The sequence below is a fragment of the Sceloporus occidentalis genome, unplaced genomic scaffold, assembly GCF_023333645.1.
Source record: "Sceloporus occidentalis isolate IW3139 unplaced genomic scaffold, rSceOcc1.0.p SCAF_334, whole genome shotgun sequence".
Taxonomy (NCBI): Eukaryota; Metazoa; Chordata; class Lepidosauria; order Squamata; family Phrynosomatidae; genus Sceloporus; species Sceloporus occidentalis.
The window spans coordinates 134,899-158,165 of record NW_028317314.1 but is presented as its reverse complement, the minus strand read 5'-3'; the positions used below and the strand labels follow the sequence as shown (position 1 = coordinate 158,165).

The following is a 23,267-nucleotide window of genomic DNA, read 5'->3' as shown; positions in this document are numbered from 1 at the left end:
TGCTGCATGCATAATGTATAGGTGAATAGAGGTTTGCGCTTACAAAAATAGCTGCAGTAATGATCTTCGGCCATCATTCTAAATCATTTGTATGAGTCTTTGCAGATCTTACTTGACCAAAAGATAGAGGGAGGCTAATACTTCTTGAAAAAAATAATCACAAATCTGTAACAAATAGTCTCTTTTTTGTCTTTTTTTTTTTAAACTAATTATGAGTACTTTAAAAAAAAAAACATAAAAAATGTTGGTCACACATTCTATGTGACACACAATTATTACATTGCAACTCAAACACCATGGCTATCTACAGTGATGAGAGTTCTAGTACAACTAAGTTCATATACTGTATTAAATATGTATGTTAATTATGTGATTCAACCGCTATAATAATGAGCTGACTTTTACTACTTTACAAACAGTTCTTAAGTTTGATATGAGGTCATCCATGTAATCTCAAACCCACCAAACACAACTTTTGTAAGTATAAAGTATTGATCCTATTGAGTACCCAAGTGCTCTAAAAGTTACATTGAGGACATGTGGGCCCTGAGTAGATAAATATAGGATTAGAACAAGACGTGTTCGGCCCATCTAGTCTCCCCCTTTATTCTGTAAAGAATCAAATCGTAATCAGTCCTTGGTCATGTCTTAGATTCAGCCATAAGCCTATCCCATACATGTTTAAATTCCCCTAACCCCTAAGAGTATCTCCAAATTGTAAGCAATACATAGTTTTGAAAAACTTTTTTAGCAATGATACGTATCATTTTCACATATTGCTGACCAGCACAGGTAAAGTGCTGCCCCATACTGTGTGTCCGTTACTCAGTTATACGCAGCAGAGCAGCACTTTACCTGTGCTGTTTATCAATATGTCCTGGAAAACATGACCAATGTAGTCCAACTAACACCAAGGTCAAAACTTTCCTCAACCCTAATCCCCCTTTATTGTTTAGAATTTGGAGAGAGAGACACATAGAGTAAAACAGAACTAAATATCTCCTGCCAACAGATATGAGATGCTATGGGCTGAGACCAGATAGGACTAGTTGTTTAAAGAGACTCTGCAGAGAAGGGAACCTGATGTCATTTCAATAGCTCAGTTGGCTTCAGGTGTCTCATCCTGGATAGAAATCATTGCTATACTTTGGCTGCAGTCATTTGGTGAAGTTCCATAATGAAAGCCATACTGCGTCTGTCAAACAGTTCAACTCTGTATGTTATGTTCGCCACTTTTAGGGGAGCTTAAAAACTTTTGCAAGGGACACCAATATGAATACAGACTTTGATTGAATCTCACATACGCAAAGTAATAAAGTTATTTTTTTTAGATAAAGGATGACACAGATTTCCAATTACTAACCTTAATCCAAAAGTGCCTCTAAATATAGAGAGATTTTCTTTACTTTTTTCATTTTCTAAGAAGCAGGGTAAGTATAAGATTGAATTTGGTGATCCATGCTTTTTATTATTTAAGTTAGCAAAATGGCATATATCAATAAACCACCACTATTTATTATGTCATAATGAGTTAATAGCAATTTAATATCAGAAATTACTAGATAATTGTTTATTAAACTGGAACATAAATTAATGTGGACCTGTCACTTTTACCAAGCCTGACATGTTACATACAGTTCTATACTCTAAATGCAATTATGTCATAGAATTTACAGATTAATATAAGAATGGTATTTGTACTAGACTTGGGCACCAGGGGGCTCTTCGTGTTCGTCTTCGTGCTCGTCTTCGGGGGAAAAAAATCTTCGTATTCCGGGAATATTCGCCCGTGTTCGGTTTTTCTTCGTTTTTTCCGGTTAAGGGGTTAATACTCTTCGTGTTCGTTTTCATGTTCGCCCGAAGACGAATGCACAAGTCTAATTTGTACTAAAACCCTCCTTACTTGATGGGACAGGTAGAAGAATGACTTATGGGGTCCCACCTACCAAGATAAGCCTTAACATTTAATCGCTATAATGAGTTTATTCACTGAAAGGACAGTTTTCAGAAGAGTTTGTGTTTTCAACTCCCTAACGTCACTGTCCATTAAGGGTCAACATGATTTTATCTAACAAAAAGGGCTTAGCTGACCCTGAACAATGTATAATTTAATGGGTGGATACATTTTACTGATCTAGTTATGGATTATACAGGGCCAGTCAAACTTTTCCTGCAGCAGAGACTGACCAGAGGTTGGACCTTCATAATGTAAAGTGAAGGAATTTAATTCACGACTCTCATTTTAGTGAACAGATCCTATAGGAATAGCCATAATGACCAGAAAAGTTCTCATATGTGCAAAGTGTGAAACTATTTAATATTACTATAACCATATTCTAATGTTTGACTTCAAGAGCCATATGGTTTCAGAGTTAGACCGCAGTTTGGACCATTTTTTGTGATTATAACTGCATCTTCAATTTGGCAAGGAGAACCTGGAGAATTCCCAGATGTGGCAACATCCCACCAGATCACAGGGCCCAACTGGCCTACCAGCGGCCGGTCGAGCACCACTGGGGCTATGCTGATGTCTATGGGGCCCAGCGGGCACCTAATGCGGACCTGCAGCTTACTGCTGTGGGGCCCCCACATTGTGTGAGGAAACTCTCTTTTCCCGCCCAGGTTCTTGCTTCGTAGAGATACCTTTGACATCTCAGATAACCTAAAAAAGCATAAAAGGCATATAAATACATTCAGATTCCCAGGTTGCTCCTAGAATAATAATGACCAACAAGCACACCCAACAAAGCAGGAATTTAGTGCATATCAACAAAAAAAACATTCAAAAAACACAGATCTAACGCATAAATATTGGGGATCCCATCACACTATATGGCCATATATTGCTTATCTTGTCACTATGTCAAAGTACCCCAAATTTGGTGAGTCCTATCTAATTTTCATGGCTATATTGCTAACCAAGGAGCTGAATCAGTAGTATTTTGTTGCATTTTAACTCAAATGAAACTCTCAAGCAATTTAAAGACTTCTCTGGGCATCATTAATGGGGTATCAGGTGTGCCAGGAGGGGCTGCTCACTGTCAGAGAGACTGCCGGGTGGTGCAGGAAGGGAGTTTAGGCCTGAGGAAGACAACATCTTCCCAGAATGCCCATGTATTACTATGGCCAACGCGACTGGTGCAGTGAGGTTGTTTTTTGGTTGATAATTAAAATGATACAAGGATATCTCGTTTTGGACTCTGCAGGTAGTCCATGTCTTTTCCCTCTTTATCTATCTATCTATCTATCTATCTATCTATCTATCTATCTATCTATCTATCTATCTATCTATCTGTCTGTCTGTCTGTCTGTCTGTCTGTCTGTCTGTCTATCTATCTATCTATCTATCTATCTATCTATCTATCTATCTATCTATCTATCTAATCTATCTATCCACAGTACACTTCCCACTTAAGACACAGCCTATTACTGAGTAATCACATTTGTCCATAATATCTAATCTGGGCCAGATTTTAGTTAAATTTTAGCTCGGTAACATTGATTTTGTTTCTTGCTTTCAAGCGGCATTTGATTCATGTACTGCATGCTTTGCATCTGCTTGCCTTTCTTTATAATACACAGAGAGAATAAATCTGGTAGTTTCAATTAAACAATGTTTGCAGTTTCCAGTAGGCAACGATCATGAAAATCTGGAGACTTCTTCTTAGGCTGCAGTGCTGCCCCATGACATCATAAAGAACGAGAAGTGATGATAATGCATTTTGTAGAAATGCAATTACTTTAAGTATATATTGGGCAAGAAAAATGCAAGCTAATCTTGTTACCATTTAACAACCAGTGTATTAATCATAGCCATTATGCCTTAATGACGCCTGTTTACTGCATTCTGTTTTCATTTTTTAAAGCCAGTATATACAAGCACTTTCAATCCTGTTACTTAATGCAGCCAGTATAACGACAGGGGCATTGAGATTTAACCTGGGTGTCTCGTTCGGTTTGTAATAGTAACACTGTTAATACCAAATACACAGTTCAAGGAAACACATTTCAAAGAGTACAAGAAACAAGAAGAGAAATCTGCCAACAGTGTGCATTGTGTATATACAGGCTCGTGTACATAAAAGATTTATAAAGAAAAACATTTAACCCCTTAACGTCCATTGCCGGGTCAGGCACGTCATGCAAAACGGTCACTTGACCTATGACGTGCCTGACACGCCATGAGACTTAAACGGTGTTGCTGTAATGCCTCGATGTCGAGGCATTCAGCAACACCGAGATCGGCATGATGGGCCATGTCTGGCCCCTCCCCGGGGCGTCAACATCCATACATTGTATGGCGGCGGACGCCCGTTTTAAAATCGTTTAGGAGGCGATCAACGATCACCTCCTAAACTTCAATGGTGTCGCTGGAATGCCTCAATCAGGAGGCATCCAGCGACACCAAATACTTACCCCAGGACGGGCTTTGACCGCTCCGGAGAGCGGTCACAGCCGCAGCTGCACGCAGTCTTCGCCATCCGCAAGATGGCGGCGGCCCGGGAAAAAAAATAATGAAGTTGAAAAAGTTCGCTAGATGGTCTCCAGACCCTCTAGAGAACTCTGGCTCCACTTGCAGGTTGAATACAGGTACTGCATTCAACCATACAAGTCAATGGAGCCCAGCTTTCTAATCACTATGTGATTAGTAAAATATTTTAAAAAAAAAAATAAAAAAAAAAGGAAAAAAAGAAAAAGCTTAAAAAAAACATGGTAACATTTAAAAATTATTATGCTTTAGAGGAACTATCCAGTTCCAGCAAAATGTAAAAAAAAAAGTCCAAAAAGAGTAAAATAAATAAAATAAAAAAATAGTTTAATAGTTTAAAAAAAAGTTTATTATTATGAGCAAGTGCTAAAATTAGCGCTGTATCTTCCCAAAAATCCTGACATGGAAAAATTTAAATAAAAGCATTTCAAATACCCAAGGGGTGTCTAATTTAAAAAAATTAATGGTTTGATGGGGTAAATTGGAGTGGCCGGGCTCAAAGATAGGGCATAGGCACAGATTGACCGAAATGGGGAAAAAAAAGCGCACTTCCAAAATGTGGCATTTTAACCCCAAACACCAGACAAACCCATACATGTGGGGTATGACTGAACTCGGGAGATGTTCCTGAACACATATTAGGGTGTTGTTTGATAGTGATGTATACCTGGAGCTATAAATGTATACCCAAAGTACAATTTGTGTAAAAAAAAATACCCAAAAAATACTAACACAAAGTGTGGCAAAGGCTGGTGGTAGAATCTCATGCATGGAAAGGGTTAAAATACAAGCATTTGAAATACCTTGGGGTGTCCAGTTTTCAAAAATATATGGTTTGATGGGGTAAATTGAATTAGCCGGCTTCAAAGATGGTCCTATTAGGACATGGGGGCAGAATGACCAGATGTAAAAGTTCCAAGTTAAAAAATGTGCACTTCCTAAATGTGGCATTTTACCTCCCAACCAACCCGACAAACCCATGCATGGGGGGTATGACTGTACTCGGGAGATGTTGCTGAACACATATTGGGGTGTTGTTTGAAAGTGATGTATACCAGGAGCTGTAAATCCATACCTGAAGAGCAATTTTAGCGATAAAAAACACAAAATAAATTACTACCACAAAGTTTGACAAAGGCTGGTGGTAGAATTAGTGCATGGAAAGAGTTAAAATTCTAGCATTTGAAATACCTTGGGGTGTCTAGTTTTCAAAAATATATGATTTGATGGGGTAAATTGCATTGGCCGGCTTCAAAGATACCCGAAATGGCACATGGGGGGGAAGAATTAACAGATTTGGAAAAAATGGTTTTGAAATAGCAAAACGCTACTTGTACTTAATGCTCCATAACTTGCAGAAAAAAGCAAAAAAACATAAAAACATTGGGTATTTCTAAACTCAGGACAAATATTAGAATATATTTAGTAGGTTTTTTCATTAGCTTTTTTGGATGAGTAAAAGATTTTTGGGGTAAAAGTCAGAAAATGTGGTTTTTTTTTACATTTTTCATCATATTTTATTATTTTTTTATGGGAAATTAGATAATATGATTAAAACAATGGTATCTGAAGAAAGCCCTTCTTGTCCTGAAAAAAACAACATATAATTTGTGTGGTTTCACTAAATGAGTGAAGAGAAAATTAAATCTAAACACGAACACCGCAAAAGTGTTAAAACAGCCTCGGTCCCAATGGTACAAAAGGTAAAACACAGCCTGGTCCTTAAGGGGTTAAAGAATGGTGAAGAATACATAAAATTAAAGCTGATCTGTTACATTACAGAAGTAATGTTGGAGCTGTATTCAAAGATTGATCAAAGTATCTTTAAGTGGAACATTTAATAAAAATAAAAACGTATTTTTCCCCAGTGCTGGATCCAATGTGATTTTATCATAGATGTAAGAGCTTCCCTTTGATAAGAGAAATGGATGTAGCCAAATAAGCGGAAGAGAAAATGGAGTCTTTAGTTGAAGTTGATAACTTTTATTGGGACAGCACCAAAAAAGATGTATAGCTCCATCAGATTTTTGGGAGCATAAACGTCTCTTTTTCAGATATAATGTTCCTGTTTTAAATCTTTGTAGCCTGGACATAAATAGAAGCTGACGCTTTATGATAAAAACAAAGAATTGCAAGACTGGTCCCTATAATTGTATCATCTTTGGCCACATCTACTACCATACCTGTGAATCTTCCGATGTTGTCCCAGAGTCTGCTGATGAAGAGCTGCTTCCCTGGGTCTCCAGGTTCACTTTCATCTTTCTTCTGGCAGAAGAGCTGCATTTAGCCACATCTACTCCCCCACCCACTGCCACACCCACTCCCCCACCCACTTTAATTCAACATTGTCTTCTTATCTCCACCCAAAGTCACTCCCTCAGAAGAAGGAGAGCTCCAGGTGGCGGCCCTGACAAATTCTTCCTACTTATGCCCATTTGTCTTTAGCATTAAACTCCAGATGCATTTGCGAAAAGGTTTGGGTAGGCGAGTGGTTGACTGATGCCCATGGTAGGCTTTGAAAGGCAGTGATCATTTACCATAATGTCTGCAGATAGATAGATATTTGGATTGATGACAGGTACATATAGCTATATACTGGGACATGTCTTTCTTTAAACAGCAAAATCATGATTTGCAGTTATTCTCTGGCCCATAAAACGATGGAACCATTAGAAGTATTAGTAATGATTGCTATTGCAGGTATGGCTGCCAGCGTTATACGCTATAAATGGTTTTATGCTTTTCAGCTGATTTATAGAAGCTGCACGTCCAATAATTGGTAGATGTAAAGTATTAGACTTTAATATGTATTCCTTGGCTGCTCATTGTTTCTCTATTACAGCTTCCTTCGGGTTGGGGTACTATTTGTTTTGTGTTTAGGTTTTTGTGAGTCAACTAATGAGGAGCTAACACCAAATTTTAGGGAAAAAAAATAAACACTTCTTTTCTTAAAAAATATAATTGTAAAAGAAACTTTTTTTTTCTGTATCTGTATAAAAAATATAATTCTACCAGAAACTTTTGGTGGTGGCAGAAGCATTATTAAGCACTAATCTACATCCACCAGACAAGCCAGAAGGCTTGTTTTTTCCCTCAGAAATCTCATGGTGCTGCCACAACCACAAGGGATTCTGGGTAGGCGCATGTAAATAAGGTCAACAATGATCACCTTTCACTTATACATCAAATCAACACAAAAATGGTCTACTGACCATAAAATCAAGGTCCTACCATGACCATCCCAGTTCCGACTTGAACCCCATAGAAAAACTTTGAGGTGAACTGAAGAGGAGAGTCCATCAGCGTTGAAGGATCTAGAGAGAGTCTGTATGGAGGAAAGGTCTCAGATGCCTTGCCATGTATTCGCTAACCTCATCAGGCATTATAGATTGTAAGCTTGCGAGCAGGGCTCTCTCCACCAAATGTATCGGTTTGTCTTAGTCTGTCAATTCTTGTCTTGTCATATCCCTTGAATTTATGTATTGTATTAAGCGCTGCGTAAACTGTTGGCGCTATATAAATAAAAGATAATAATAATAATAATAATAATTATAGGAGAAGATTCAGAGCTGTTAATTTGGCAAAGGCAGGTAGCACAAAGTATTGACTAAAACGTTACCAACAATTGTGCCACGCATATATTTTTGGATAAACCTGCGTTTTTGTGCAATTGTTTGATATCCATGAGAACAGATCATTTTGGTGTATTGTTTGAAGAAAAATCAAAAGGTTGAACAAGAAAGACACATTTTCACAGCTTTCTTTGCTAATATTCACCAAGGGTGCCAAAATTTGTGGGGAGCACCGTACCCAATATTGTGACTTTAAAAAGGTTGCAGGGCCCTGTGAAACATTCAGACCCACATAAGTTTCTTTACGCTATTTTTATTTTTTTTTTTCATCAACACTGCCCACTGATCAGTGTCCAGGAAACTCGTAAACATATATTTTAAGTTTATAGAGATGTGGATATGCGTTATCTACATAATATAATATATATATGAATGGGCAAATGAAGATGCCAGCCGAGGGTTACAGAATTATGATTATAAATTATAAAATAACCTGGATTTAATTTATTTTGCAAATTAAAAAGATGTCATCATTGCACAGGATATTTTATTCCTTCTTACAGTGCTAGAATCTTTTGTTTGTATTTTTTTGTCTCCTTAATTTATTTCCGCAATAGTTGCCAGCACTGCTATAAACATATCATTATACCTAACCAAATGAATAGCTTTTAGGCTAGGTTTCCACTTGGGTTTTTGTCCTGCGTTTTTTTTCTTGATGAAAAACGCCAAGAAAACTGCCACTGCATTTTCCTGCGTTTTGGCATTTTTTTCTGGAGTTTTTTCTGGCGTTTTAGCCTTTCTGTGGAAATTGCTTTTTTTGACCTTAGGCAGTTTTTCCAGCCTTAGAAGTTTCACCCAGCTAAAAGGGATTAGGATAAATGGCAAGTATCTGCCCCTGATGTCATTTACTTGGTAGAGTTCTACTTAAAACGCCCCGGCAGAACCTTTTGTCTCTTTTCTGTGGTTTGTAAGGCATGCTTTATTCCGAATGTCTGCTCCTCTAGGAAGATTGGCCCCAAATGATGGTGCAAATTGTTTGCTGTTGCTTTTGGCAGGCAGGATCCAGTTGGTTTGTTTGTAATGGCATGTTTGTTCCAAATGGTGTAAAATTCAATATGAACTTTGTTTTGTGTGAAACTGTTTGTTTCCAGCCTATTTCTCATAGGACACACAGATACTGGGTCCATCCTCTGCATTGTAACTGTGGAAAAAAACGCCATAAAAAACGCCAAGGCAATAAACCCACATGGCTTTTTCATGGCGTTTTTTCTCTCCCATAGACTTCTATTGGAGAAAAACGCCAAGATTTCCTTGCAAAAAATGCCAGAGTGTCAACATGCTGCGATTTTGAAAAAATGCCACAGAGCCCCAAAAAGCAGAAAAACGCCAAAGAGGACTGAAAAAACGCCAAACAAAAAAACGCCAAGTGGATATGGCATTCTGCGATTTCCTATTGAAGAACAGCTAACATCTGGCTGCTGCGTTTTTTCACTAAAAAAACGCCAGGTGGCGCTATTGGCGTTTTTATGGGTGTTTTTAGCTAAAAAAAAAACAAGTGGAAACCTAGCCTTATTGCACAACTTGCTGCAAAGTATGTACAATGTAAAGAACAATGAAGACTGACAATATTCTGGCATGAAGCCCTGACAATTTAATCTTCTTAGTTGGCGAAAGCCTTCTTTACATTGATACATTTTAGCAAGTTGCCGGGAAACGGCAGGTAGAAAATTACAAGAAAAAAAGGATTATTTAAAAAACAAACAAACAAAAAAAAACCAACCTTGCTGCCCTGAAACCTACTTAACATTTTTTTTATCTTAACACGAATTTTTGTTTATTTTTTTTAGAGGTGCTTTCTCAGTTATTCATTATTTATATTAATAATTCATTACAGTCCCTCTTATCTCAGATTCTTGGCTTGGAAGCCCAACCATTTAGTGTTGGTTTAGCGATGCTGTATATAAGTTCGGACTCACCTCACCTATACATTTGGTTTTGGAAATGTGGGAACGTGTTTTTTTTGATCTCTTGTTACTTGAGTGCGGTTTTTGCATTCATTGAATCGAGCCTAGTGTTTGCCGTATTGACATGAAACTCTGTTTTCTAATCTAGATGTTTAACTTGTATGTATTTTGTGACCCATAATGTTTTCAAGAGGCTAAAGCGATACCCGGAGCCTGTCAATAGCGTCACTAACCATTTATGAAGTGACTGAAGGGGACACTTTAGTTTAAGAGGGTGAGGTTAGAGGTAAGGCTGGGGGGGGGCTAGCTTTACCAAAAGCAGCTTTACGGCCTATTTTGTAAGTGAAGCATTTACAAGACTGTATTAGTGGTATTTACCTTATACAGTATTTTACATTTTATAGTATTATTGAATAATAATAAACACAATTGTATGCTGTTATTATGCACATTATTGTGTTTTTTTGGGCTGTATATATATATATGTATGGTTTCCAAAGAGGGACTGTGTCTCTTAAAGAAGTATACTTGGGAAGTATACAGTTTGCATGATCTGGTAGAAAAGTGACTCCATGTTGAATTCATTGAGGCCTAATGTAAAGTATTTCATTCTTCCACGAATAGCAGTAATGAAGCCCACAGAACTACATTATTGATGGACTAGTCTGCCGAAGAAGTTAATTAATTAAGCGTAGTATGTTATTGGCCCTTATAGACGCAGACACACGCTAAGGAAAAATCTGTATTCTTTCAATGCTGCATTTATTTCATATATAGTGGAAAAACAGTATAGTTTTGAAAATCTATTCTCATCATGTGCTGTTCTGCTCCCCTCACTGACTTTTTTTTGTAAACCCCTTTAGTTTTAGCAATAGAGTCGGGGTTTTCATTAATGTAAATGCGCAGATGCCGGCTCCATTAACTTTCTTCTGAGGTGATTAGTCACAGCTGTGTTCAATTATGTGGTAATGTAGTGTTAAACATTAAGTTTCATGAGGTAGGGCTTGAAGAAAGCAAAGATAAATTATAACCTGAAATCATTTCTTTCTAAATGTTCCGCCAGTGCCCCCAGTGCAGCGTTTACAGACCTGTCTGAACCTTAATTGGTTTTAGCAAAGGTGCAGAATTTGAGATTCAATGACTGGTCTAAAATTACCTTTTCAGGAGCAGCGTCTAGACAACGGCCGCTAAAAAAAAGCAAAAAGTATCTGTTCTTAAGTTGTTCAATGGGGTCCATAGAAAATTAGCACGTGTAAAACTGATACGATTTGGGAAGATTATCTAGACCACCACATCTAGAAATTTGTATATAAGGTCAGTTCACATGATACCTTTGACTATCTCTCTCTCTGTCTCTCTCTATCTCTCTCTCTCTCTCTCTCTCCTGTCTCTCTATCATATCTTCTCTCCTCTCTTTTCTCCTCTGTCTTCTCTCTCTCTCTCTCTCTCTCTCTCACTCGACTTGTCGCTGGTTGCATTCATTCATGCGCTGAGCCTCTGTGATTCTTTGAGTGATTGGGAAAGCGTATGATGGGTTCAGTGCGGTGCCCTCCAATCAACTTACAACCTAAGATATTTCTCAGCAGGAGAGCTCCCTTATTAACACCTTAAATGCCACAGACATACAGTAAGTTTAATAGGCTATGAAACCCTCCATGAGTATATATTATATTAAACCAATTTTGAAGCAATAAGAATTCATAAGCAGACTGTAATTCCCACACACCTGCGGCTACACATATAATAGGGACATGTGGGATTTTATATATCTGTACATTTTTCTTTCTTTTGTATGACTCTGAGTTTGTATCAAAGGAATCTGAAAATTCTTGCCTACCTAAATTAAACGCTATTGTGCAATAACTTTGTATTTTAAATAACATGGACTGTGAGGAGATACAAAATGACATGAGTTAAACATGTATGTGTGATTGACTGATTAGCACGTTACTTGACTATGTGCCCTAGGAGCTAAATCCCTAGTTACTTTTCCCTTGCAGTTGTCTAGAAACTAGATGGGTCGTTGATAGCGTCTAGTACCCTGTCTGTCACTATTACACCAAGTCAGAAATGTATTGCGGATTGGCTTAAAAAATAAATAAGTGAATGATTATGGAAATAGTGCAGTTAACAGGGGTTTGGAAGACATAAATTGTGAATCTGAAGAGAGCTGATGTAATAAAATATAGTAATTGGACAAAGAGCTAAATTGCATTGAAGAATCAATTTTGAAAGATCAATGTTTAATATACAGTATGGACTACATGCCAGGAGGATGGACATTATTCTGCTTAAAAGCTACAGTAAAACTGCCATGACTAAGACTTTTGGCTAAAGGTTTTTGTCATATAGCACGTTAAAAGTCTTTTTTCCCAGAAAATATTTGGCAAAAACCTTACAATAGTGTTTTCTAATAGATGCAGGTCTAGTGCGCCTTTTGCTGCAACAATACTTGGCATACAAAAGTGCTGATCAGCTTAGTTGAAATCCTATACCAAATGCAAAGTAATTTAATAATTGTTTTAAATAATAGTGCTACGTTTACTTAAGTGGTTACATGATTGGGGGTGAGGGTAGTCTTGTTTAGCTAATCATTGTTTATAACTCCATGAATTATGGCTAAATATTTAACCACCCAAGCTGTAATTCGCATTAGTAAGTAAGCCATGGTTGCAGACAACAGACAGCATCAAAAGAGTGGCACCAAGACGTTAGCTGCAGATCCTTTAAATCCTGTAAGTTGTGAGGTGCGGCCTCCATGGATCGGACTTGTTTGTCCAGCATCCCACAGATGCTCAACTGGATTGAGATCCGGAGAATTTGGATGCAAAGTCAATACCTTGAACTCGTTGCTGTTGTTCCTCAAATCATTCTTGTGCTTTGTGGCACATTATCCTGCTGAAAGAGGCCAATGCCATAAGGGAATACCGTGTGCTTGAAAGGGTGTACATGGTCTCCAACAATGCTTAGGTAAGAGGTACATGCCAAAGTAACATCCATGGTTCTCCAGGCACCTGGCCATCCACGTGATGTAAAAGACCAACTTCTTCCATTGCTCCGTGGTCCAGTTTTTATGCTCACATGGCCATTGTAGGTGCTTTTGGCAGTGGACAGGAATCAGCATGGGGGCCCTGATTGGCCTGCAGCTATGCAGTCCCAAACGCAACAAACTGTATTAACTTTTTCAGCAATATGAGTACAGGAGCTCGTCTGTTGGATTTGGCCACATGGGCCAACCTTTGCCTCCCACGTACATGGCTGTCCATGACCCTGTCTCTGGTTCACTGCTTTTCTTTCCTTGGACCACTTTAGATAGATACTGACCACTGCAGACTGGGAACACCCCACTAGAGCTGCAGTTTTGGAGAGAGAGAGAGAGCACAGTGAAGTCACCATGACATCACTGGCATCCATAAGGTGTATTGGTAAAATCTGAAAATGGTCCATATTGGAATAAAAACATTGCACTTAAAACTACTATGTGTACATTTTCTAAATACACATTGTAAATGGTATTCCATCATTATAAAAACGATCTAATTAAATGTATTGCTACATGTCACCGCATGTATTCTCCTGTTTTAGGATGTCACTCACTCATGTAAAAACTGATTATAAAGGAACACGTGGTATATAAGTTGATTTATTAATACCATGCTAAACACACGAGGTTACACACCAAGATAATGGGATTAAGTCATATTTATTGTAGGGATAGTAATGTTTAATACACATTTTGCTTAAATCCAACAACTCATTGACTAGGCATCTCTAACACAATAAATGTAATGCCAGGGGTGTGTGCACCATTCCAATGTCTGACATCACAACATAAGTCTGTTTGTGATTTCACAAGAGATCTCATCCACTGTATGTTTGTCATTGCTGTAATATCACGTTATGCTATATGTTAAATGGGCAAAGCTAAGGCATCAGAGCATTTACCCCTGAAACACCCCATCTCCTGCTCTTTTGGAGAATGCTCAGGGCCTGATTCTGTGCGGGTTGTGCAGTGTTTAATCTGTCACTGATTCTCAAAACCACAAATAAAGAAATGAAAGTGCTTAATTCTACACCTACAAACAGATGCATGAAATAATTATAAGGCTATTATTCCAAAACCACATTAAGACACCCCAAAGGAGGAGAATACAAAGCCCATCTGAATATCTGAAATGAGAAAGGACAGGTTAAATAATGAAAATGGGCTGTTTTGCTTTATTGCTAGAAAACATATATTTATGGTAATATATGAAAAACTAACACATTTGATTTCACAGCTGTATACGGATCTCAGTCAATTGGACTACAGCTGTGAATTCAAATTAAGCTTATTGACCAGAAAATGTACAAATGGAAATAAACTAATGCCATCCAACTGGCATGAACTTCATGGGGCATTTAAATTAAAACATTACACATAATGTAATGTGTGCACATGTATCCAGGATAATGATCCTCTAGGACCACCGACAGTCTTAGACTTCGGGTCTTATACTATTGGATGCCAGTAGTGATAGACTCTTGGCGGACAGCGACTGGATCATAAATATAAGATCAACATATGAGTCTGCATTTCCGAGGGTGCACAGAGGGACAGGCGGATCTGCAACATCACAAAGATCTTGAACTCCCAAAAAATTATATTGGCATGGAGACAGTAACAAACAAGTTGTAACACCGCACACCAAGGTATACACAAAGCGAAACAACTTAACCCTTTAAACCTTAGATGCTGTTGCCTTACAACTACTACTCCAATACTTTAGTTGCAAATCACTTTCAAAAGCAGGGGCGCAAATACATGTTTAATGTATACCCTTTAAAGTGAGCAACGGAATGTTTTTTTATCCACTCACAAACATCCCAGATTAATAAATAACAGTAGCCGCCAACATGGATATTAGCATGCCATTATCTTTTTTAATAGAAATAACATATTGTATGGATTTAGTTTGATCACCAAGTTTACGTTACTTTGTATTCCATGCGAATAACACAATGGTTCTTCCTAACCTAATCCTCTATGCTGATTTTCATGAATATTGCACTTTATTGCCCAATGAGTCTGTTTGTGTCTTTGTTTTGTTGTGGATATTCTATCAACCTGTTTCACATTATACTGTTTAGTAAATGGGAGTGATGAGTGCATGAGGATAAAAGAACATTAACGAAAACTCATCAGAACCTTAGGATAAATTGCACATTGTCATCTCTCTTTGTGACATTGATCCAGACAATGATCATTGTGTAATTTGATAAAAGGTTGGCGCCAGGTGTATTAGTAAAAATAAGCACAACTGGTTTTACCTTCTACACTATTCAGTCATCTATTATTAGTTTCACTAATGATAAGTAGTTTTCCACTGCCGAAACATAGTTGGATTAAGCAAAGTTGATTGCACATTAACTATTCTGTCTATTATTTTTCTGAAATATTACTTGAGGAACATAACAGAGTCTCTGTTCTTCTTCTCCGAAGTACATTCACCTTTAGGTATCTCAATATGTGTTCATGATTTCAACTGCTTTTTTTTCTTCTTTTTCTTACTTGCTTAAATTTGTCTACTACCTGTATCTATTCACTAAACAGCGAGTGCCACAAGTACTTGCACAAGTTGAACACTGCAACATATGTTCTATTGCCAACTTGCACTTGCATAAATGAATCTACAACTCACATGAACACAACTGCAGGAGTGTTGATGCAAGCTGATTTTCACTGTCCACCTCAGGCACCCAAAGGGTACAATGGATGGACCTAGTCTTCTCCTTAGAGGTTGGGTATAGGCAGCGTTTCACTGAGTGGTCATTCAATGAAATCTTCATTCTGTTCAGGGTTACATATAGGATGATGATTGACTGATGCAAGTCCCGCTTCTGTTGAAACAGTCGGTGCTGGCTGTTATTCATTTTTAATTTTTATTTTGCCCATAAAAATATTTACGCCACCCTATAGCCTACATGCCTTCCAGCACCTTCAGAATAATATGCCTTAATATCACTGGTTGACAATGCTCTGATTATTTGATTTGATGGACATTTAATCATAGAAGACAAGCATTTTTTAAATTTTGAAAGGCCTGGTTGCTTTGGATGTTGAAAATGTATTTAAATCAAGTCAGCTGAGTGAATGGCAGCACTGTTGTTAACCATTTCATGAAGCAAAGTTGAAAATCTGTGAAGTAGCCGTATTTATTAGACTTGTGCATTCGTCTTCGGGCGAACATGGAAACGAACACGAAGAGTGCGTTTTCGTGTTCGTTCCGAAGACACGCCGAAGAGAAGACGGCGGAGGTAAAACGTAGGCGAAGACGAAGACACACACCACGAAGATCTTCGTGATTGTCTTCGTCTTCGTCTACCATTCCCCCCCTTCATCTTACCTTGTCTTGTCTTCGCGGCTTCGCGGCATCGCGGCAGTTCCTGGAAGTGGAAATCCGCAGGTTCGCCGTCACGGGTTACAGGGCAGTGCGAATGAGCCTATTGGTCGCCTACAGGGACCTCCTCTGGCATCAACCAATTGGTTGATGCCAGAGAAAGACCCTGCAGGTGACCAATAGGCTCACTCGCACGGTCTTTGTAGCCCCTGACAGCGAACCTATGGATTTCCGCTCCCGTTAACCCCTTCGATGCTGCGTTAACACAGCATCGAAGGGGTTAACGGGAGCAGAAATCCATAGGTTAAAGGGCCGTGCAAGCGACCAATAGGCTCACTTGCACGGCCCCTTAACCCTTTAAAAAAAAGTTAACCCCTAACTAATTGAACAGGGAGGGAGACCAGTGGCATCGGCAGTGCCGATGCCACTGGTCTCCCTCCCTGTTCAATTAGTTAAAGACCAGTGGCATCGGCAGGGCAAGTTGCAGCATTGGGGTTTTAAAACCCCAATGCTGCAACTTACCCTGCCGATGCCACTGGTCTCCTTCCCTGTACAGAGTTAAATGTCCGTACGAGCGACTTTATTGGTCGCTCGTACGGACATTTAACCCGGCACGGACTAACTAATTGAACAGGGAGGGAGACCAGTGGCATCGGTCTCCCTCCCTGTTCAATTAGTTAAAGACCAGTGGCATCGGCAGGGCAAGTTGCAGCATTGGGGTTTTAAAACCCCAATGCTGCAACTTACCCTGCCGATGCCACTGGTCTCCCTCCCTGTACAGAGTTAAATGTCCGTACGAGCGACTTTATTGGTCACTCGTACGGACATTTAACCCGGCACGGACTAACTAATTGAACAGGGAGGGAGACCAGTGGCATCGGTCTCCCTCCCTGTTCAATTAGTTAAAGACCAGTGGCATCGGCAGGGCAAGTTGCAGCATTGGGGTTTTAAAACCCCAATGCTGCAACTTACCCTGCCGATGCCACTGGTCTCCCTCCCTGTACAGAGTTAAATGTCCGTACGAGCGACTTTATTGTTCGCTCGTACGGACATTTAATTAATTGAACAGGGAGGGAGACCAGTGGGATGTGCCCGGGTAAGTTGTAGCATTGGGGTTTTAAAAGTCTGCACGAGCGACCAACAGAGTCGCTCGTGCAGACTTTTAAAACCCCAATGCTGTAACTTACCCGGCAGATCCCACTGGTCTCCCTGTTCTATCAGTTAATAAATTATAGAACAGGGAGACCAGCGGGATCTGCCGGACAATTACGGCACCAGGAGTATAAGAGTCTGTACGAGCGACCCTATTGGTCGCCAGCAGGGGGCTCGTCTGCCATCAACCAATGGCAGACGAGCCCCCTGCTGACGACCAATAGAGTTGCTCATACGGACATTTAAACTCCTGGCGCCAGAGCGGCTTTAACCCCGTTTTAACCCCTTAACCGGGGAAAACGAAGAAAACCCGAGCACGAAGAATGTCCGCGAATATTCGCCCGAAGAGAAGACAGGACCAGGCGAATATTCGCGGAATACAAAGGTTTTTTTTTTGCCGAAGACGAGCACGAAGACGAACACGAAGAGCCCCCTGGTGCCCAAGTCTAGTATTTATGTAAATTCCAAGTCTCCATGAAAGCATTAAAAGGATACTCCAGTCATCATATGCACTTTAATACATATGATATGCATGGGGAATTCAGGCCTAAGATGGCAGTCCCCCAACGCAAAATTGGAGGGGTCTTACAGAACGCCCTCTTGGTGCTGCTAAACCAGCCCATTGGTTTAAACCATGCCAGGATATGATGACGTATCCAGGAGGGATGTGGGTGAAGAAAGAAGAAAAAAAGAGAGAGAATAAGAAGATGAATAAAAGAAGATGTGAGGCACAGAAGCGGAGCTGTGAGACACAGAAGCACAATTGGAAGTGGGTGCAGAGAAGGTAGGGAGATGTTCAGAGAGTGTGAAAGAGTGGGAGTGAAAGAACTCGGATTTCGGATGAAAAACCTTAGCTTTTTGCTTCGTTTTTCATCCATTTCATGTGGGGTCTTTCATTAAGTTTGCAATTTGTACGAATCAGAAAGTGTAACACACACTAACATGCAAACTCGTTCTAACACCCACATACTCATACATTAACACATACTCACTCTAATACCATACACTAACCCCCACATACATGCTAGCATCATACACTAACACACACACTAAGACCATACATTCCACGGCTCTCATACACGGCAACACCATATACTAAAACACACTCACTCTAATACTATACACTAACAAACACATCCTCCTTACCTCATGCAGAATCCTATCTTCAGTGCTGCTCATATTCTCTGTGCAAGCTGCAGGACCACGAAACCAGCGCCCTTGCATATAGCTGTCCAGATACAGCCATCTTTATAGTGCTAAATTTGATTTAAAAAAAAAAATACAACTATGCATATAAGCTGTCTGTAATGAAATTAAAAAAATGTTGCATGACTTACTTTCTTACAGGATTCATGGCTTCATTTTACAAGTTCATGATCATGAATATGTTTTTAAAATAGATAGCATAAATAAAATTAAACCTAAGCAGATGTTTCCAGAAAACTATTGGACATGTGCAATTATGTAAGTGATCAGGAGCCTGAGCAAATGGTGTAGTAATGTAAGACACAGCTGTTCGGAGTGTTATAATCGGACAGTACATTGAGCTGTGTGCACCTCCCAGCTGTCCGCTATGTATTATAAACATGGTGATCTCAGTAAAGTCTCTAAACATATACTAAAACAACCACTCTGCTAAACTAAGCGGTCTATTACATAAGGGCAGGATATATTCGCAAATGAGTTAGAAGGACCAATCTGGACCTTTCTTAGTAAAAAGTTCTTTTTTTTTAAAATTACCATTAAGTAGCTTTGAAAATTTGCTGATCGCTCTACCTTATATAAAAATGCATGTGTATGTATGTGTATATAACAAACAAGAAACTGTGCACACAGCTTCCAAAGAGTATTCAATACGTGTGTGTGCGAGCGTGCGCGTGTGTGTGCGAGCGTGCGCGTGTGTGTGCGCTATGTTCGTGCACTAAAAAAATTCCTGTCTTAGATCTCCATTTACTTCCACATTAAAGAAAGAAATGATGGACCACTACTCTCTTTTTGTCAAAACTGAAAATTTTAAGTTTCTGCATAAAACTTTTATTATCTCCATAACAAGCCAAACCAACAGAAGAAAGCATATTAAGGAGACAGTCCATTGCTATTTGCTATATCATGGAAGTCAGCTCCATGACATATGATAGGTATGTAAATTTATTTAACAAGAAATATAAAAAGTAACGAGGACTGTAATGTTTTTCCTTGGATATGGTTCAGCACCGATATCACTAACAGTACTTATGAACAGATTGTTAGAAACAGACTACAAAATACAAGCCTGTTATCTATTAAGAGGACTCCAGCTTATTGGAACTTGACACCTGCAACTAATTTAAACCGTACAAGACTTTGGACTGGATTCTAAATTGTTTCCATTTAAACACATCGAGGCAACAATAACTGGCAGTCATCCCTTCAGTGAAAATGCAGCTTTCTTCAGTGTATTTGTAAATTCCAATCTATTTATTAAAGATACTTCTTATAGCCTGGAAGAAGATATATGTCTAGTATAAGCTGGCACAAGCATTTCGAAGAAAATTGCTATTCATTCGCATCAATATCATGGTAATATGTTTACCTGAACTAGGAAAATTTGCCCAATGTATAAAACATCATAGTTTAATAAAGCCAGTGATAAAACAGTAAGAATGCACAAATTAACATGTAGAATACGGAGGACTGTTCCATCTCTACTCTTCAATTTAACACTTTTCCAACTAAATACAGCATTACTAGTAGACTTGGGCACCAGGGGGCTCTTCGTGTTCGTCTTCGTGCTCGTCTTCGGCAAAAAAAAAATCTTCGTATTCCGCGAATATTCGCCTGGTCCCGTCTTCTCTTCGGGCGAATATTCGCAGACATTCTTCGTGTTCGGGTTTTCTTCGTTTTCCCCGGTTAAGGGGTTAAAACGGGGTTAAAGCCATTCTGGCGCCAGGAGTTTAAATGTCCGTATGAGCAACTGTATTGGTCGTCAGCAGGCAGACGAGCCCCCTGCTGGCGACCAATAGGGTCGCTCGTTCAGACTGTTAAACTCCTGGTGCCGTAATTGTCCGGCAGATCCCGCTGGTCTCCCTGTTCTATCATTTATTAACTGATAGAACAGGGAGACCAGTGGGATCTGCCGGGTAAGTTGCAGCATTGGGATTTTAAAAGTCTGCACGAGCCACTCTGTTGGTCGCTCGTGCAGACTTTTAAAACCCCAATGCTGCAACTTACCCGGCACATCCCACTGGTCTCCCTCCCTGTTAAATTAATTAAATGTCCGTACGAGCGAACAATAAAGTCGCTCGTATGGACATGTAACTAATGGAACAGGGAGGGAGACCAGTGGCATCGGCAGGGTAAGTTGCATTAAACCCCCAATGCTGCAACTTGCCCTGCAGATGCCACTGGTCTTTAACTAATTGAACAGGGAGGGAGACCAGTGGCATCTGCAGGGTAAGTTGCAGCATTGGGGTTTTAAAACCCCAATGCTGCAGCTTACCCTGCCGATGCCACTGGTCTCCCTCCCTGTTCAATTAGTTAGTCTGTGCCGGGTTAAATGTCCGTACGAGCGAGCAATAAAGTCGCTCGTACGGACATTTAACTAATTGAACAGGGAGGGAGACCAGTGGCATCGGCAGGGTAAGTTGCAGCATTGGGGTTTTAAAACCTCAATGCTGCAACTTACCCGGCAGATCCCACTGGTCTCCCTCCCTGTTCAATTAGTTAGGGGTTAACTTTCTTTTTTAAAGGGTTAAGGGGCCGTGCAAGTGAGCCTATTGGTCGCTTGCACGGCCCTTTAACCTATGGATTTCCGCTCCCGTTAACCCCTTCGATGCTGTGTTAGATAACGCAGCATCGAAGGGGTTAATGGGAGCGGAAATCCATTGGTTCGCTTGCAGGGGTTACAAAGACCGTGCGAGTGAGCCTATTGGTCACCAATTGGTTGATGCCAGAGGAGGTCCCTGTAGGCGACCAATAAGCTCATTCGCACTGCCCTGTAACCCGTGACGGCGAACCTGCGGATTTCCACTTCCGGGAACTGCCGCGAAGCCGCGAAGACAAGGTAAGTTAGAAGAGGGGGGGAGAATGGTAGACGAAGACGAAGACAATCACGAAGATCTTCGTAGTGTGTGTCTTCGTCTTCGCCTACGTTTTACCGCCGCCCTCTTCTCTTCGGCGTGTCTTCGGAACGAACACGAAAATGCACTCTTCGTGTTCGTTTCCATGTTCACCCGAAGACGAATGCACATTACTAGTACATCATTCCTAGTACCGTTCAATGCCCAAAACCTTTCCAGAAGTCATTCTTCTAATCAGATAACATGTAATCTCATGAATATTATTTTCCTGGGAAAACTTGTCTTGGGAATGAGCCTTCAGAAGAAATGTATAAGTAGAACAGCACCTTTAAAGTATGTATCTCTTTTATGGTTAAGTACAGAAGATCAGCCTATGTAATTGTGTACTGACTGCTATTTTTTCCTGACAGCCTCAGACTCTTAAAGAGTCCTTGGTCTTGTTCTAGATTCAGGATTACTTTATACTCAAATGCATGAGGTTTGTTCAAATAAATATCTTTTAAAAACTACAACAGTCCCTGAGCACATTTTTTTTGAAAATGTGTACATTTAAGTTTTTTTGTAAACCTATACTAAAAATTCATAACACAAAACCATCATTTATGATTTTTTTTATAAAACAGGTAAAACTGATGAATTCCATGGTAACACTGGCAGAAAGTGTCAAAAAAAATAAACACAATTATACACTTCCTGAAAGCTCACATCTTGTGCAATCCAAGAAGCCCATGTTTATCTTCTTTTTATCAACCTTGTGAGTCACAAACAACTTTGAAACTTGTTTTTAGCAACAAATACAGCATTGGGACATATGGCTATGTATTTCTCAAATGTTAGCTTAATGGAAGAAATTGTTCCATATATATCTCCAAGGTCTTCTGAGTAACACAATATTGCATGTAGGTTACTGGATTTCCCCATCTATAAGACGCACCTTTTTTTGAAAGATTTGGGGTCTAAAAACAGGATGCGCCTTATACAGTGGTTGTAGATTGCAGTTACTACTTCCCAGTACCTCCCTGCAGTCACACTGATGACTGGCCACGCCCCTTTCTGACTCACTGATGATTGTCTCCGCCCCTTTTCTTATAGCGGCCAAAGTATAAAATTAATATTTGGGCTGCTGAAAGTTAGGGGAGGTGAGGGTTAATTTAGGGGCAGTTATGGTTAATGGGGTCTTTAGGGTTAATTTAGGGGCAGTTATGGTTAATGGGGTGTTTAGGGTTCATTTAGGGGCAGTTAATGGATGGGAGTGATGAGGATGATGTGTATGAATCTTATGATAATACTTTTTTTTTTTTCAAATTTCAGGGCCCAAAATTAAGGTGCGTCTTATACATGGGGAAATACGGTACATTACATAATCACACGGAAACCACATGCATCCAAATCAAGAGTGAGCAAAGCGGTTTCAAACTAAGAAATTTTCACGGATGAACCGAAAACGTGCAACTTGTGATTTGGAGGGAATAACTACCCCTAAACATCACAATAACCCCCACAAACTATATATTCCCTAAAAGACCATCCCTTGATTTCTTTAAAGAAATGAAACTTACCTTTCTTAGTGGACAATAGCAACCACAAATCTAATGACAACACAGAATTTTTAGTTTCTTTCTCTACCATTTCCAGTCAGGCATGTTTTGGGA

At 39.5% G+C, this 23,267-nt stretch overlaps 1 protein-coding gene across 1 annotated transcript in view; it reads left to right on the top strand.

Moving 5' to 3' along the window:
- The first annotated feature begins 7,149 nt into the window (after nt 1-7,149).
- The window catches only part of LOC149274388 (chondrolectin-like), a 31,344-nt gene continuing 15,226 nt past the window's right edge, over nt 7,150-23,267 (top strand). Inside the window, exon 1 of the mRNA XM_089505555.1 lies at nt 7,150-7,189. Within this exon, the coding sequence (XP_089361681.1) occupies nt 7,150-7,189 (40 nt within the window). The remainder of the gene's footprint in view (nt 7,190-23,267) is intronic.